The sequence below is a fragment of the Macaca mulatta genome, chromosome 19, assembly GCF_049350105.2.
Source record: "Macaca mulatta isolate MMU2019108-1 chromosome 19, T2T-MMU8v2.0, whole genome shotgun sequence".
Classification (NCBI taxonomy): Eukaryota; Metazoa; Chordata; class Mammalia; order Primates; family Cercopithecidae; genus Macaca; species Macaca mulatta.
In genome coordinates, this window is record NC_133424.1 from 12,054,743 (window position 1) to 12,070,000 (window position 15,258).

A 15,258-nucleotide genomic window follows, 5' to 3' on the forward strand; every position below is an offset into this window, starting at 1 on the left:
ATAAAAGCACAACTACATTTTGGGCATGACGGATTTAATTTTTTCTTGTGGAGAAAAAGAGTACATCTTTCCAAACTGGACATCAAGGAATTGCTACACAGAAGAACCACATCCAGGATAGAAAGGACCAGCCAGAGCTCGTTCAGTAGTGTATTTCAGAATCGTCAGGGAGGAGCCAGTAGCGGAATTACCATGTTAACACTGAGACCACATTGCACCCTTTGTTTTTCTAAATGGAGTAGGAAAGAAAGATGCTAAAATGTGATCTTGGGAGGAGTCCCCCAGTCCCCACAAAAAGGAGAGAAAAAAAAAAAAAAAACAGAACTCCAAACCGCTGTGGTCATGGCAATTTCCCATCAAAACTGCCCATGTAAACACAAGCTGCTAAAAGTGAATGTTAAGAAGGAAGGCACTGGTTAGTGGGTGATCCTGACTTCAATCCCCTGGAGCTGGAGAGGGGTTTTCCCACGGCCTTTGGTTTAATGTGTCTGTAAACTCAACAAACCTCCCTTCCCTGAGGTAATCTGCAAAAACATCAGTTTCCAGTCCCCAGAGACCATTTCGAATTAAACCTCACCCCCAAAATCATTCAATGTAACATTTGCCTTATTTTGAGAAGAAACAAATGTTCCCATATTATTCCCAGTCTTTGAGAGAATCCAGAGGCAGCTCTCTCCGCTGCTACTTGAAGTTGAACTCTTGAAAAATCTTATGTAAACAGAAAGCTTAGGCCAGGTCAGGAGTAAGATGCAGTCAAAGCTGTTTCTTGTCAGGCAGGCGATTACAAGTTAGCTCCGCCCTATTCAGGACAATCTCATCCATTCCTTTTTTTGACAGCAGTTTAGAGACAATTGGCCAACAAAACCAGCCTGGCCAACAAGGTGAAACCCTATCTCTACTAAAAATGCAAAACGTAGCCGGGTGTGGTGGCAGGTGCCTGTAGTCCCAGCTACTCAGGAGGCTGAGACAGCAGAATCGCTTGAACCCAGGAGGTGGAAGTTGCAGTGAGCCGAGATCACGCCACTACCCTCCGGCTTGCGCGACAGAGTGACTCTCCGTCTTAAACAAACAAACAAAAACCTCAGCAGGCCATACTGCATCTTAAGAAGTCTTTTTGAAGCTGCTTTAGTTTGACTTTAGTGTTAAAGCAACTACAAATTTTTGACTCCCGCCCACATACTCAGATACCCTCACTTTGTGTGTTTATAGGATTTGTCCATTTCACCTCAGTCATCTCATTTGCTGGTATAAAGATACTCTCAGCTGGGCGTGATGGTTCATGCCTGTAATCCCAGTGCTTTGGGAGGCTGAAGGAAGTGGATCACTTGAAATCAGTTTGAGACCAGCCTCACCAACATGGTGAAACCCCTTCTCTACTAAAAATACAAAAATTAGCCGGGTATGGTGGCATGTGCCTGTAATTCCAGCTACTCGGGAGGCTGAGGCAGGAGAATCACTTGAACCCTGGAGACGGAGGTTGCAGTGAGCTGAGATTGTGCCACGGCACTCCAGCCTGGGCAATAGAGCGAGACTCTGTCTCAACAACAACACAAACGATACCCTCACTCCAAAGTTCTAAGGGTAGCCTCTGGTATGAAGTAACTGGGGCTCCCTAGAAATAAATCTAAACTTGAACCAGGCTTTTCCCCTCACACATACCCCAGGGAAGAGGCTGAGCTCATGAAAGCTGCAGGAAGTCATTTTGGCTGCAGGGGCTGGGAGAGCAGACACAGCCTCTGAAACAGTCAGGGGGGTGAGAACATAAAACATCCGCTTAGCCATCCTAACAGTGCTGGTCCTGTTAAGGTTGGTGTTTAGGAGCTAAGAAAACGTGCTGCGCCCCTAGAGTTTGGAATCTGATGGGCAGAAAGTGCCTCTAAACTGGAGGTCAAGATGTAAGTCTTCAAACTGCACACATAACCTCTGAGCAGAAGCCCCCAGAGGTGGGGACCCCAGCTTCAGGGACTCCCCGGCACTGATCACAGCCCATCCCCCCCATTCACATAAGGGCCTGCCACTCTCAGGCTATCTACAAAGTACAAGCGGTGACAGCAAGTTACTCAATCCTACCACCTCACCCCTTCTGCCCAACCCCCAGCATCCCTTAAAGTGACCCCTAGTTTGAGGCTGTGGTGAGCTGTGATTGCACCACTGCACTCCAGCCTGGGCGACAGAGCGAGACCATCTCAAAAAGAAAAAAAAGAAGCGACTCCTCCATTAGCAAAAATTGTCGGCCGGGCGGTGGCTCAAGCCTGTAATCCCAGCACTTTGGGAGGCCGAGACGGGCGGATCACGAGGTCAGGAGATTGAGACCATCCTGGCTAACATGGTGAAACCCCGTCTCTACTAAAAACACAAAAAATTAGCCGGGCGAGGTGGCGGGTGCCTGTAGTCCCAGCTACTTGGGAGGCTGAGGCAGGAGAATGGCGTAAACCCGGGAGGCGGAGCTTGCAGTGAGCTGAGATCTGGCCACTGCACTCCAGCCTGGGCAACAGAGCGAGACTCTGTCTCAAAAAAAAAAAAGTATTGTCACATCCCTGGGCCCTGCCGATGACAAGGATTGGGAAATGGGCATTGGGTGTGGAAGGGCCCCCCTCAAGTTGGAGGAGCCCAGGTGCGTACATCAGAAAGTTGCCGACAACTGCCTGTGGTGGCTGGGAACGTTGCTTCATTTCCTTTTCTAGCAGGATGTATGATTGGGCAAGAACTTGCTTAAAACACAACCAGCTAAACAGGGCCTAGGAGGGAGGGCCCAGGCTCCTGACTCTGAGGTTAATTAACTTCTGGCCAAAAGCCCAGAGCCGGAGTGCTAGGGGTTGGGCGAATCTCTGCCCTGTCTAATGTGGTCCATAGTTCCAGAATTCAATTCAGGATCAGAGATGCGGTGAACACAGCAAAAACAGTGGCAGGGTTGTGGGTGATGTGGCTCTTGGGGGAAGCTTGGAAGGCACTTCTGGGGTCCCTGAAGCCAGGGTGTTGAGGGGATTTGACTCCTTGTCCCTTCTACAATGGGGAAAGGCCGCTTTAATGCTGCTTTTTGTAAGTAGAGGGTCTGCAGGGGTCAAAATCACCATCCCACCTTGGAATCCAGGAAGTTCGTGGGGGCAGGCTCAGAGACCAGCCTGCAGGACCTGAGAAAGAGGCGCCGCCTTCCCTGGACGAACTCCAAGAACGCACACTGTGCGAGGAAGAAGATGAACCGTCTTCCACCAGCTTGGAAATATCAGTCCTGCCCAACCCAGAAGAGACCTGGAAAATGGTTCTAAGCTAGAAGGCACCACGGATGCCCCTCCATCAGACAGAGTGGGACGTGTCGCCCGCGGCCACCCTCCTTAACACACCCTGGAAAGCAGCAAGCTCATGCATGTCAGTGTCCCCGGGCCCCTGCCTGCCATGCAGAGCTGAGTCCCCATGGTCTGTAGCCTCTCACCGGGGCTGCCTGAGCAACCTGGCAGCCACGGCGACATTGTGAAAGAATGAGCCATGCAGGAGTCGGGGGGCAGTTGACAGAAGGGAAGGGATTGCCCTGAGCTTGGAGATAACCATTGTGGCTCATGCCTCAATCACAGTCCCTGCCGAGGCCGGAGAGAGGTGGGTAGGGGGTTTGGGGACATCTCTAGCAACTGCAGCTGCTGGGCTGGGGGGCTGGAGCATCCCCCACGGCCGGGCCTTTCCCATTGCTGCCTGAGCTGGAGCTGGGTTCCAGGGACTCGTTCATCTTCTCGCAGATGACATCCACCAGGCGCTCGAAGACCTGCTTCACATTGATGTTCTCCTTGGCGCTGGCTTCAAAGAACTCGAAACCTGGATGAATGTTAATGTGGGAACACGTGTAAGACCCCCGAGGGGCAGAGTCTCAGCTGTGGCATCACAGAAACCTGGCTTCTAAGCCTAGTTCTGCCCTTTATCCTGCTGTAGGACCTTGGCCGTGTGCCTTTGCTGCTCCAAGCCTCAGTTTGCTCATCTGTAAAATGGGAACAATGATCCTATCGATGATAAAAATCTGTGGCAGGCCAGGCGCAGGGGCTTATGCCTGTAATCCTAGCACTAAGGGAAGCTATGGTGGGAGGATCACTTGAGGCCAGGAGTTCAAGACCAACCTGGGCAACAGAGCAAGGCCCTGTCTCTACAATAAATTTTTTTCAAAAGTAGACAGGCGGCCAGGTGAGGTGGCTCACGCCTGTAATCCCAGCACTTTGGGAGGCCGAGGCAGGTGGATCATTTGAGGTCAGGAGTTCAAGACCAGCCTGACCAACATGATGAAACCCTGTCTCTATGAAAAATACAAAAAATTAGCTGGACGTGGTAGCACGCGTCTGTAATCCCAGCTACTCGGGAGGCTGAGGCAGGAGAATTGCTCGAATCTGGGAGGCGGAGGTTATAGTGAGCTGAGATCACACCACTGCGCTCCAGCCTGGGCGACAGAGTGAGACACTATTTAAAATAAATAAAAAATAGATGGGCGTGGTGGTGTTCACCTGCAGTCTCAGCTACTCGGAAGGCTGAGGCAGGAGAAGGGTTTCAGCCCAGGAGGTCAAGGCTGCAGTGAGCCATGATCACATCACTGCACACCAGCCTGGGTGACGGAGCAAGACCCTGTCTCAAAAACAACCAAACGAAACCCTACGGCTGCAGCCATGGTCTGGACAATCCTAAGCATCTCTCTGTCACAAGGCAGTGGCTGCAAGAGTGTAGGTGGGAGGGTACATGAAGAGTTCTGCTGCCCAGCGGCCATGGCAGTGCCCACAGGTGGCTGTAGCTCACCTTCCATCCAATTTCTGCTGCACAGAAAGGCATCGTCAGGAGACCCATCAAGGCACATTTTTCACTGCCTTTTTTTTTTTTTTTTAAGAGAAACGGTCTCTTTCTATTGCCCAGGCCAGAGTGTAGTGGTGTGAACATGGCTCATTGCAGCCTCAACCTCCTGGGCTCAAGCAATCCTCCCGCCTTGGCCCCCTGGGTAGCTGTGCCTATAGATGCACCCCACCACACCCAGCTAATTAAAAAAAATTTTATTTTGTAGAGGTGGGGATCTCACTATGTTGTGCAGGCTGGTCTTGAACTGCTGACCTAAAGCAATCCTCCCGCCTAGGCCTCCCAAAGTGCTGGGTTTATCAGCGTGAGCCACCATGCTGGGCTTCCTGCATCCTTTTAAGGTTGCCTGAGGGTCTGCCTGAGAGGAGCTGTCCCTGAATCTCCAGGCAGCCCCACCTGCCACATCACTAAGGTAAGCCAGGAATTCAGACAAAAGCCTGCCACATTACACGTGGCCAAGAGCGAAGCGGGTCTGTCTGTTCTGTGCGTCATACTGCACTATAAAAATGGAATCATAATGAGTTAGGTGTGTAATTATCTGTTTATTATCTGTCTCCGCTACTAGAAAGCCGGCTCCAGGCAGGCAGGATTTCCGCCCATGGCTGCACCCAGTGCCTGAAACGGAGAGGGTGCTTAGAAACTGTCTGCTGAATGGTTGAATGAATGAGTGGGTAAATGAAAGAATAGCAGAGGCAGGACATGAACTGAGATCTACTGTGAGCCTAGAGATATCAAAGCCATCCCACTGTCTTCCTGGGCAGATCTGGTGTTTCCTTATCCACGTGTGGCCTTGCCTCATACAATCTGTGTTCTTTATTTTTCTTTTTGTTGAGATGGAGTTTCACACTTGTTGCCCAGGCTGGAGTGCAATGGCACGATCTCGGCTCACCGCAACCTCCGCCTCCCGGGTTCAAGCGATTCTCCTGCTTCAGCCTCCCAAGGAGCTGGGACTGCAGGTGTGCACCACCATGCCAGGCTAATTTTTGTATTTTCAGTAGAGATGGGTTTCACCATTTTGGCCAGGCTGGTATCGAACTCCTGACCTCAGATGATCCGCCTGCCTCAGCTTCCCAAAGTGCTGGGATTACGGGCATGAACCACCATGCCCGGCTTATTTTTCTGATATTAACCAGGCTTGGTGGTATGCGCATGTAGTCCCAACTACTCAGGAGGCCAAGGCAGGAGAATCACTTGAACCCAGGAGTTCAAGACCAGCCTGGGTATCACAGGGAGACCCTGTCTCTAAAATAAATAAAAAGTTTAAAAAGGAAAAAAAAATTTTTTTTTGATGTTATTCAATAAGAAATTTACTGTAGAAACTAGAAACTACAGAAAAGTATTGAGACAGCCTAAAATCCCAGTACTTTGGGAGACTGAGGCAGGTAGATCACCTGAGCTCAGAAGTTTGAGACCAGCCTGGGCAACACAACAAGACCCAGTCTCTAAAGAAAATATAAAAATTAAGGCCGGGCACGGTGGCTCAAGCCTGTAATCCCAGCACTTTGGGAGGCCGAGGCGGGCGGATCACGAGGTCAGGAGATCGAGACCATCCTGGCTAACACGGTGAAACCCCGTCTCTACTAAAAAATACAAAAAACTAGCCGGGCGAGGTGGCGGGCGCCTGTAGTCCCAGCTACTCAGGAGGCTGAGGCAGGAGAATGGTGTGAACCCGGGAGGCGGAGCTTGCAGTGAGCTGAGATTGCGCCACCACTGCATTCCAGCCTGGGTGACAGAGCAAGACTCCATCTCAAAAAAAAAAAAAAAAAAAAAAAAAAAAATATTAAGGCCGGTCATGGTGGTTCACGCCTGTAATACCAGCATTTTGGGAGGCCAAGGTGAGCAGACCACTTGAGGTCTGGAGTTCGAGACTAGCCTGGCCAATGTGATGAAACCCTGTCTCTACTAAAAATGCAAAAATTAGCTGGCCATGGTGGTGCACACCTGTGATCCCAGCTACTGAGGAGACTGAAGCAGGAGGATCACTTGAACCTGGGAGGTGGAGGTTGCAGTGAGCCGAGATTGCGCCATTGCACACCAGCCTGGGTGACAGAACAAGATGCTATCTCAAAAAAAAAAAAAAAAAAAAAGTTGGCCTCACGCGGTGACTCATGCCTGTAATCCCAGCATTTTGGGAGGCCGAGGCGGGCGGATCACGAGGTCAGGAGATTGAGACCATCCTGGCTAACATGGTGAAACCTCGTCTCCACTAAAAAATTTAGCCGGGCATGGTGGCGGGCATCTATAGTCCCAGCTAATTGGGAGGCTGAGGCAGGATAATCACTCCTGGGAGGTGGAGATTGCAGTGAGCCGAGATTGTGCCACTGCACTCCAGCCTGGGCAACAGAGCGAGATTCCGTCTCAAAAAAAAAAAAAAAATGGGGGTGGCCAGTTTTGTTGGCTCACACCTGTAATCCCAGCACTTTGGGAGGCCAAGGTGGGCGGATCACAAGGTCAGGAGTTCGAGATCAGCCTGCCCAATATGGTGAAACCCCATCTCTACTAAAAATACAAAATTTAGCTTTGTGTGGTGGTGTGTGCCTGCAGTCCAAGCTATTCAGGAGGCTGAGGCAGAAGAATCGCTTGAACCTGAGAGGCGGAGGTTGCAATGAGCTGAGGTTATGCCACTGCACTCCAGCCTGGCAACAGAGCGAGACTCCGTCTCAAAAAATTAAAATAAAAATAAGTAAATATTAACCAGGTGTGGTGGCATGCACCTGTCGTACCACCTACTTGGGAGGCTGAGGTGGGAGGATGACCTGAGCCAGAGAAATTGAGGCTACAGTGAGCCGAGGTCATGCCATTGTACTCCAGCCTGGGCAACAGAGTAAGACCCTGTCTCAAAACAAAAACGCAAAGCAATGTATGGAGATAGAGATAAAAGTCATTTGTAATCTCATCACTTGGAAACAATTACTATTGGTGTTTTGCTATTCAGCTTTCTAGTCTTTATTCATCTTTTTTTTTTTTTGAGACAGAGTCTCCCTCTGTTGCCCTGGCTGGAGTGCAGTCGTATGATCGTAACTCACTGTGGCCTCGACTCTTGGGCACACCTCAATCTCCCAAGTAGCTGGAACTATAGGAGTGTGCCACCACACAGCCAATTTTTGGTTTTTTATAGGGGTGGGGTTTCACCATGTTGCCCACGCTGGTCTCTAACTCCTAGACTCAAGTGATCCTTCTGTCTTGACCTCCCAAAGTGCAAGGATTACAGGAATGAGCCACTATGCCCAGCCTTTAGTCTTTTTCTATATAAATATGTCATTGTTGGGGTTAGGTTTGTAAGGGATGTGTGTGTGCACATGTATATGTGTCTGGCTTTTTTTCCTATAAAATTGGAATCAGGCCAGGCATGGTGGCTCATGCCTGTAATCCCAGCACTTCAGGAGGCTGAGGCAGTAGATCACCTGAGGTCAGGAGTCTGAGACCAGCCTGAGCAACATGGTGAATCCCCATCTCTACGAAAAATACAAAAGTAGCCAGGCGTGGTGACGCATGTCAGTAATCCCAGGTATTCGGGAGGCTGAGGCAGGAGAATTGTTTGAACCTGGGAGGCAGAGGTTGCGGTGAGCCGAGATCGTGCCATTGCACTCCAGTCTGGGCAACAAGAGCGAAACTCCATCTCAAAAAAAAAGAAAAGAAAAAAAAAATTGGGATCAAATCCTGTCTCCTGCTTTGAACTCCAATCTTCTTTTTGTGTGTGTGTGTGTGTGTGTGTGTGTATGTGTGTGATACAGGCTCACTCCATCACCCAGGCTGGAGTGCAGTGGCGCAACCTCAGCTCATTGCAACTTCCGCCTCCCGGGTTCAAATGATTCTCACACCTCAGCTTTCCAAGTAGCTGGGATTACAGGCATGTGCCACCACACCCAGCTAATTTTTGTATTTTTGGTAGAGACGGGGTTTTACCATGTTGGCCAGGCTGGTCTCCAACTCCTGACATCAAGTAATCTGCCCACCTCAGCCTCCCAAAGTGCTGAGATTAAAGGCGTGAGCCACCGAACCCGGCCTGTACTCCAATATTTTAAACACAATAACAGAAAGTGAGAATCTCCCTTTACCCCGAGACCCCAGATATAATCTGTAAGTAGGTGTGGGAAACACTTCCAAGTATTTCAGCCCATGGTGGACATAACTAATTTTACCACTTCCAGGCTAACTGGGGATTCAGGACCCTGCCCCACAGAACAAAGACCCAGTTTCTCTAACAAAGCAATGGCAAGAATAAAAGGCAAAAGGGATAGCTCAGAGGTCAGCAAACCTCCTCTGTGAAGGGCCAGATGGTAAATTTCTTTTTCTTTTTTTTTTTTTTATAAGACGGAGTCTCGCTCTGTCACCCAGGCTGGAGTGCAGTGGCACGATCTCGGCTCACTGCAAGCTCCACCTCCCAGGTTCATGCCATTCTCCTGCCTCAGCCTCCGAGTAGCTGGGACTACAGGCGCCCGCCACCGCGCCCGGCTAATGTTTGTATTTTTAGTAGAGTCGGGGTTTCACCGAGTTAGCCAGGATGGTCTCGATCTCCTGACCTCGTGATCCGCACACCTCGGCCTCCCAAAATGCTGGGATTACAGGTGTGAGCCACCGCGCCTGGCCCAGATGGTAAATATTTTAGGCTTTCTGGGTCATATGGTCTCTGTCTCAGTTACTCAATTCTGCGCTTGAAGCACTGCATATACCCTTTTCTGTATTGAGACAGCCTGTAATCAGACATGTGATTACCATAAACAATAGCAACCACAGACAATGCATCAACAAATAGGCATCGGCTGGGCATGGGTGTGAGTTCACTCCTGTAATCCCAGCACTTTGGGAGGCCAAGGTGGGAGGATTGCTTAAGCCCAGGAGTTCAAGATCAGCCCAGAAAACATGGCAAGACCTATCTCCGAAACATTTTTTTTTTTTTTTTTTTGAGACAGAGTCTCACTCAGGCTGGAGTGCAGTGGCGCGATCTCAGCTCATTGCAACCTCCACCTCCCAGGTTCAAGCGATTCTCCTGCCTCAGCCTCCTGAGTAGCTGGGATTACAGCTGTGTACCACCACACCCGGCTAATTTTTTTGTATTTTTAGTAGAGATGGGGTTTCACCATGTTGACCAGGGTGGTCTCAATCTTCTGACCTTGTGATACACCCGCCTCGGCCTCCCAAAGTGCTGGGATTACAGGCATGAGCCACCGTGCCTGGCAAAAAAAAAATTTTTTTTTAATTAGGGAGGTGTGGTGGAGTACACCTGGAGTCCCAGGTACTTGGGAGGCTGAGATGGGAGGATCACTTGAGCCCAGGAGATGGAGGCTACATTGAGCTATGATCGTGCCACTGCACTCCAGCCTGAGCACCAGACAGGGACCTTGTCTCAAAAAAATAAAAAATAAATTAAAAAAATAAATGGTTGGGAGGTCGAGGCGGGTGGATCACCCAAGGTCAAGAGTTCCAGACCAGCCTGGCCAGCATGGTGAAACCCCATCTCTACTAAAGATACAAAAATTAGCCAGGCGTGGTGGCATGCGCCTGTAATCCCAGCTACTCAGGAGGGTGAGGCAGGAGAATTGCTTGAACTGGGGAGGCGGAGGTTGTAGTGAGCTGAAATCACACCACTGCACTCCAGCCTGGGCGACAAGAGCAAGACTCCGTGTAAAAAAATTTTTTTAAAAAAAGGGTATGGCTGTGTCTCAGAAAAACTTCATTTATAGATACAAATTTGAATTTCATATAAATTTCCCATGTCATTTTTTTTTTCAACCACTTAAAAATGTAAAAACCAACAGGTGCCGTGGCTCATGCCTGTCATCCCAACACTTTGGGAGGTTGAGGCAAGCCAATTGCTTGAGCCTGGGAGTTTAAGACCAGCCTGTGCAATATAGTGAGACCTCATCTCTACAAAAAATAATAATAATAAATTAGCCAGTGTGCTGGCTTACACTAGTAGTCCCAGTTACTTGAAAGGCTGAGGCAGCAGAATTGCTTGAGCCCAGGAGTACGAGGCTACAGGGAGCCTTGAACTTATTTTGTAGAGTTGGGGTCTCACTGTGTTGCCCAGGCTGGTTTCCAACCCCTGGGCTCAAGCAATCCTCCCTCCTCAGCCTCCTAAAGTGGTGGGATCACACCACTGTACTCCAGCCTGGGTGAAAGAGTGAGGCTCTGTCTCTATTATTTAAAAAACAACAAAAACAAAACGGCTGGAGTTGCATAGCGAACTGTTTACAGACAAAAGGGTCCAATGTCAAGGGTTTGTTTCTCAATTTTCTAGGAAAAAAAGGAAAAGTATTTTGGGAGAATAGATGATTCAAGATTGAATAAATGTTGAGATCTAATTAAGTTGAATAATGTTTTATGAAAGTCTATTTTACATTCCTTTCTACTTGTGAATGTATTTGAACTTTTTTTAGATGGAGTTTCGCTCTTGTTACCCAGGCTGGAGTGCAATGGCACGATCTCAGCTCACGCAGCCTCTGCCTCCTGGGTTCAAGCGAGTCTCCTCCCTCAGCCTCCCAAGTAGCTGAGATTACAGGCGTGCGCCACCACAACTGGTAATTTTGTATTTTTAGTAGAGATGAGGTTTCACCATGTTGGTCAGGTTGTTCTCAAACTCCTGACCTCAGGTGATCTGCCTGCCTCAGCCTCCCAAAGTGCTGGGATTACAGGTATTAGCCACCACGCCGGACAAACATTTCTTATTTCATTTTTTTTTTTGAGATAAGGTCTTGCTCCGTTGCCCAGGTTGGCATACAGTGGTGCAATCTTGGTTCAATGCAACCTCTGTCTCCCAGGCTCAAGCGATCCTCCCACCTCAGCCTCCTGAGTAGCTGAGACTACAGGTGTGCGCCACCATGCCTAGCTAATTTTTGCATTTCTTTGTAGAGACGGGGTTTGCCATGTTGCCCAGGCTGGTCTCAAATTCCTGGGCTCAAGTGATGTACCCACCTTGCCCTCCCAATGTACCGGGAGTATTTGAACATTTTTATCACAAAAAGTTATTATTTTCTTCCTTTTTTCAGACAGAGTCTCGCTATATTGCCCAAGCTGGTCTCAAATTCTTGGCCTCAAGCAATCCTCCCAATTCAGTCTCCAGAGTAGCTGGGATTACAAGCACATGCCACCATTCCTGGCAAAAGTTATTTTTTTAAAAAAAGTGTAGGCCAGGCCTATAGAAACCAACCAGGTGCAGTGGCTCCATCTCAAAAAAAAAAAAGTGTTAAGAACATCTATGAATTAAGCTGACAGATTTCTTGCCACATGTGTCCAAAGAAATATATATAAAGATGATTGCTGCAGCTGCATTTGTCAGAGGAAATGGCTAGAAATAATCTCCATGGCTGTCAACAGAGGAAAAGGTTAAGGAAACATGAAATGGGGTAGTACACAGCCAAGCAAAAGAATGAGCCAGCTCTAGGGCTGATGGAAAAGGATTTCTAGGATATATTATTTAGTAGAAAAATTCAAAGTACAGAAAAGGGTACAGACCGCAGGGAACATCTGTGTAAAACAAAAAAAGTAGCCAATGTGTTGTCGATGCCTGTGGGTGCTCAGGATATTTCTGGAAAAAGATACAAGAACCAGAGAAGCTGGGAGACCAGAACTGGAGGTGGGGAGTAAATTATTGCCTTAGTCTCTTCCTGTGCCTTCTGAATTTTGCACATAGAGTGCTGGCTTGGATGGGGCTTACGGGAAGGCTGGGGTTAAAAACTGATTGCAAGCATCAGTTACTTTCTTTCTTCTTCTTTTTTTTTTTTTTTGAGATAGAATCTCCCTCCATTGTCCAGGCTGGACTGCAGAGGCGCAATATCGGCTCACTGCAGCCTCCACTTCCCAGGTTCAAGCAATTCTTCTGCCTCAGCCTCCCAAGCAGCTGGGATTACAGGCGTCTGCCACCACGCCCGGCTAATTTTTGTGTATTTTTAGTAGAGACAGGGTTTCGCCATGTTGGCCAGGCTGGTCTAGAACTCCTGGCCTCAGGTGATCGGCCCGCCTCAACATCCCAAAGTGCTGGGATTTCAGGTGTGAGCCACCATGCCCGGCCACAAATTGGCAAACAGTCACACCTATTCATTTATGCATTGTCTGTGGCTGCTGTCATGCAGAGTTGAGTAGTTGCCATAGAGACGGTATGGCCAAAAACATTTACTATCTGGCCCTTTAAGAAAAGGTTTGCTGACCCCTGGACTAAAGGAAGCAGTCTTATCTGCTGTTCTGCTGTTTGGTTTTTCTGCTTAGCCAGAGACCTTGCCATATCAAAACATAAAGAACAGCCGGGCACCGTGGCTCATGCCTGCAATCCCAATACTTCGGGAGGCCGAAGCAGGTGGACCACCTGTCAGGGGTTCAAGACCAGCCTGGCCAACATGGCGAAACATCATCTCTACTGAAAATACAAAAATGAGTCAGGTGTGGTGCGCGCACCTGTTATCCCAGATACTCAGGAGACTGAGGCAGGAGAATCACTTGAATGCAGGAGGTGGAGGTTGCAGTGAGCCAAGATCATGCCATTGCACTCCAGCCTGGGTGACAGAGTAAGACTCCATCTCAAACAAAAACAAAAACAAACCATAAAGAACATCCCGGCCGGGCGCAGTGGCTCACGCCTGTAATCCCAGTACTTTGGGAGGCCGAGGCGGGCGGATCACGAGGTCAGGAGATCGAGATCATCCTGCCTAACACGGTGAAACCCTGTCTGTACTAAAAATACAAAAAAAAATTAGCCGGGCGTGTGGTGGGCGCCTGTAATCCCAGCTGCTCAGGAGGCTGAGGTGGGAGAATGGCGTGAACCCAGGAGGCGGAGCTTGCAGTGAGCTGAGATCGTGCCACTGCACTCCAGCCTGGGCGACACAGCGAGACTCCGTCTCAGGAAAAAAAAAAAAAAAAAAAGAACACCCCCTTGGCCGGGCGGCGGGGCTGGCTCATGCCTGCAATCCTAGCACTTTGGGAAGCTGAGGAGGGAGGATCACTTGAAGCCAGGAATTCGAGGCCAGCCTGGGCAACATAGCGAGACCATGTCTCTACACAAAATTTAAAAAAGGCCGGGCATGGTGGCTCACACTTGTAAATCCCAGCACTCTGGGAGGCTGAGGCAGGCAGATCACGAGGTCAGGAGATAGAGACCATCCTGGCTAACACGGTGAAACCTCGTCTTTACTAAAAATACAAAAAATTAGCTGGGCATGGTGGCATACGCCTGTAGTCCCAGCTACTTGGGAGGCTGAAGCAGGAGAATTGCTTGAACCTGGGTGGTGGAGGCTGCAGTAAGCTGATATTGCACTGCTGCACTCCAGTCTGGGTGACAGAGTGAGTCTCAAAAAAATAAAATAAACCTGGGAGGCGGAGCTTGCAGTGATCTGAGATCGCGCCACTGCACTCCAGCCTGGGCAACAGAGCAAGACTCCATTCCCAAAAAAAAAAAAAAAGTAAAAATAAATAAATAAATAAATAAATAAATAAATAAATAAATAACATCCCCAGCCTTTTCCACGGCTGCATAGTATTCTACCATGTGAATATACTTTATGTCCACTTGGTTCTCCAACTGTGAAACACTTGGCGGGGATCTGTAGGTTTCACTCCTACTAATACTATTGCTACACTCCACACACCACATCCCACACGGGTGAGGATATCGCTAGGATCAATTTCCAGAAATGGTTTTGCTGCGAGTTCCTGCGCATGGATCCCCTGCAATTAAACAGGACATGTGGCATACGCATGGGTATTTTCCTGGGCAGATCCTCAAAGGGTCAGTGACTGGGTTGGACCCTGAATCTGAGGATGGGGATGAGGGTTTGGTTCTGGGAGAGCCAGGGCCTGTGGCCCAGGCTGGGTACTAACCAAGGTCATCGGCAAGCCTCCGGCCATCCTCGGCAGGCACGACACGTTCGTCCTCCAGGTCACACTTGTTCCCCACCAGGATGACCTGGGCGTTGTCCCAGGAGTAGGTCTTGATTTGCGTGGCCCTGCAGAGTTACCAGTCGTGAGCCATGAGCCGGGGGGGGTTAGGGATAAGAGGAGAAGGCAAAGATCAGGGGTCCGTGGTCAGCAAGCACTCACCAGTCCTGCACGGCGGCAAAGGATTCCTGATTGGCGACGTCATACATGAGCAGGAAGCCCATGGCTCCCCGGTAGTAGGCTGTGGTGATGGTGCGGTAGCGCTCCTGGCCCGCCGTGTCCTGGACAAATGGCAGTGACAGTTGGCTGGGAACTACCTGTTTCCCAGTCCACCCCTGTCTGAGAGGGCCACTGCCCTGTGTTCACAGCACCAGTCTCATAGGGGAGACACAGAACCGCTCATACAACCTCCGGTCTGATGGAGAATACACAGACCCTGCCCTCACAACCCCAGTCTGACAGGGGAGGCATGGATTCATTATCAAGGGACCTCCCCAGTCTGATGAGGGAGAGACCTGGGCTTGCTTGCCCTTGAGGGGTTCCAAGTCTCAGGGGTCAGTGGCCTCTCATAGATTT

At 49.4% G+C, this 15,258-nt stretch overlaps 2 protein-coding genes and 2 long non-coding RNA genes across 7 annotated transcripts in view; 2 read left to right on the top strand and 2 right to left on the bottom strand.

Moving 5' to 3' along the window:
- TSPAN16 (tetraspanin 16) overlaps positions 1-5,227 on the top strand; it is a 25,760-nt gene extending 20,533 nt beyond the window's left edge. The window contains exon 7 of the mRNA XM_077977449.1: positions 5,024-5,227. Within this exon, the coding sequence (XP_077833575.1) occupies positions 5,024-5,074 (51 nt within the window). The 3' untranslated portion in view covers positions 5,075-5,227. The remainder of the gene's footprint in view (positions 1-5,023) is intronic.
- Positions 18-15,258, bottom strand: part of RAB3D (RAB3D, member RAS oncogene family) — a 20,340-nt gene continuing 5,099 nt past the window's right edge. For 2 of the 4 annotated variants that reach the window (XR_013408660.1, XR_013408661.1), the window contains exons 3-6: positions 14,845-14,963; positions 14,626-14,750; positions 2,412-3,804; positions 18-1,439 (exon numbers count right to left, since the gene is read on the bottom strand). Coding sequence is in view for 2 of the 4 variants with exons in the window: in XM_077976473.1 (XP_077832599.1) it covers positions 3,617-3,804; positions 14,626-14,750; positions 14,845-14,963 (432 nt within the window). In the remaining 2 variants the exon portion in view is untranslated. 4 annotated transcript variants of the gene reach the window in all.
- Positions 5,513-6,595, bottom strand: LOC144336680 (uncharacterized). The gene is made up of 2 exons (XR_013408938.1): positions 6,453-6,595; positions 5,513-5,759 (listed from the first exon to the last, which is right to left on the bottom strand). It is a non-coding gene; the product is annotated as an uncharacterized LOC144336680 (long non-coding RNA).
- LOC144336671 (uncharacterized) overlaps positions 9,702-15,258 on the top strand; it is a 10,624-nt gene continuing 5,067 nt past the window's right edge. Inside the window, exons 1-2 of the long non-coding RNA XR_013408929.1 lie at positions 9,702-9,746; positions 10,428-10,669. This is a non-coding gene — a long non-coding RNA (uncharacterized LOC144336671). The remainder of the gene's footprint in view (positions 9,747-10,427; positions 10,670-15,258) is intronic.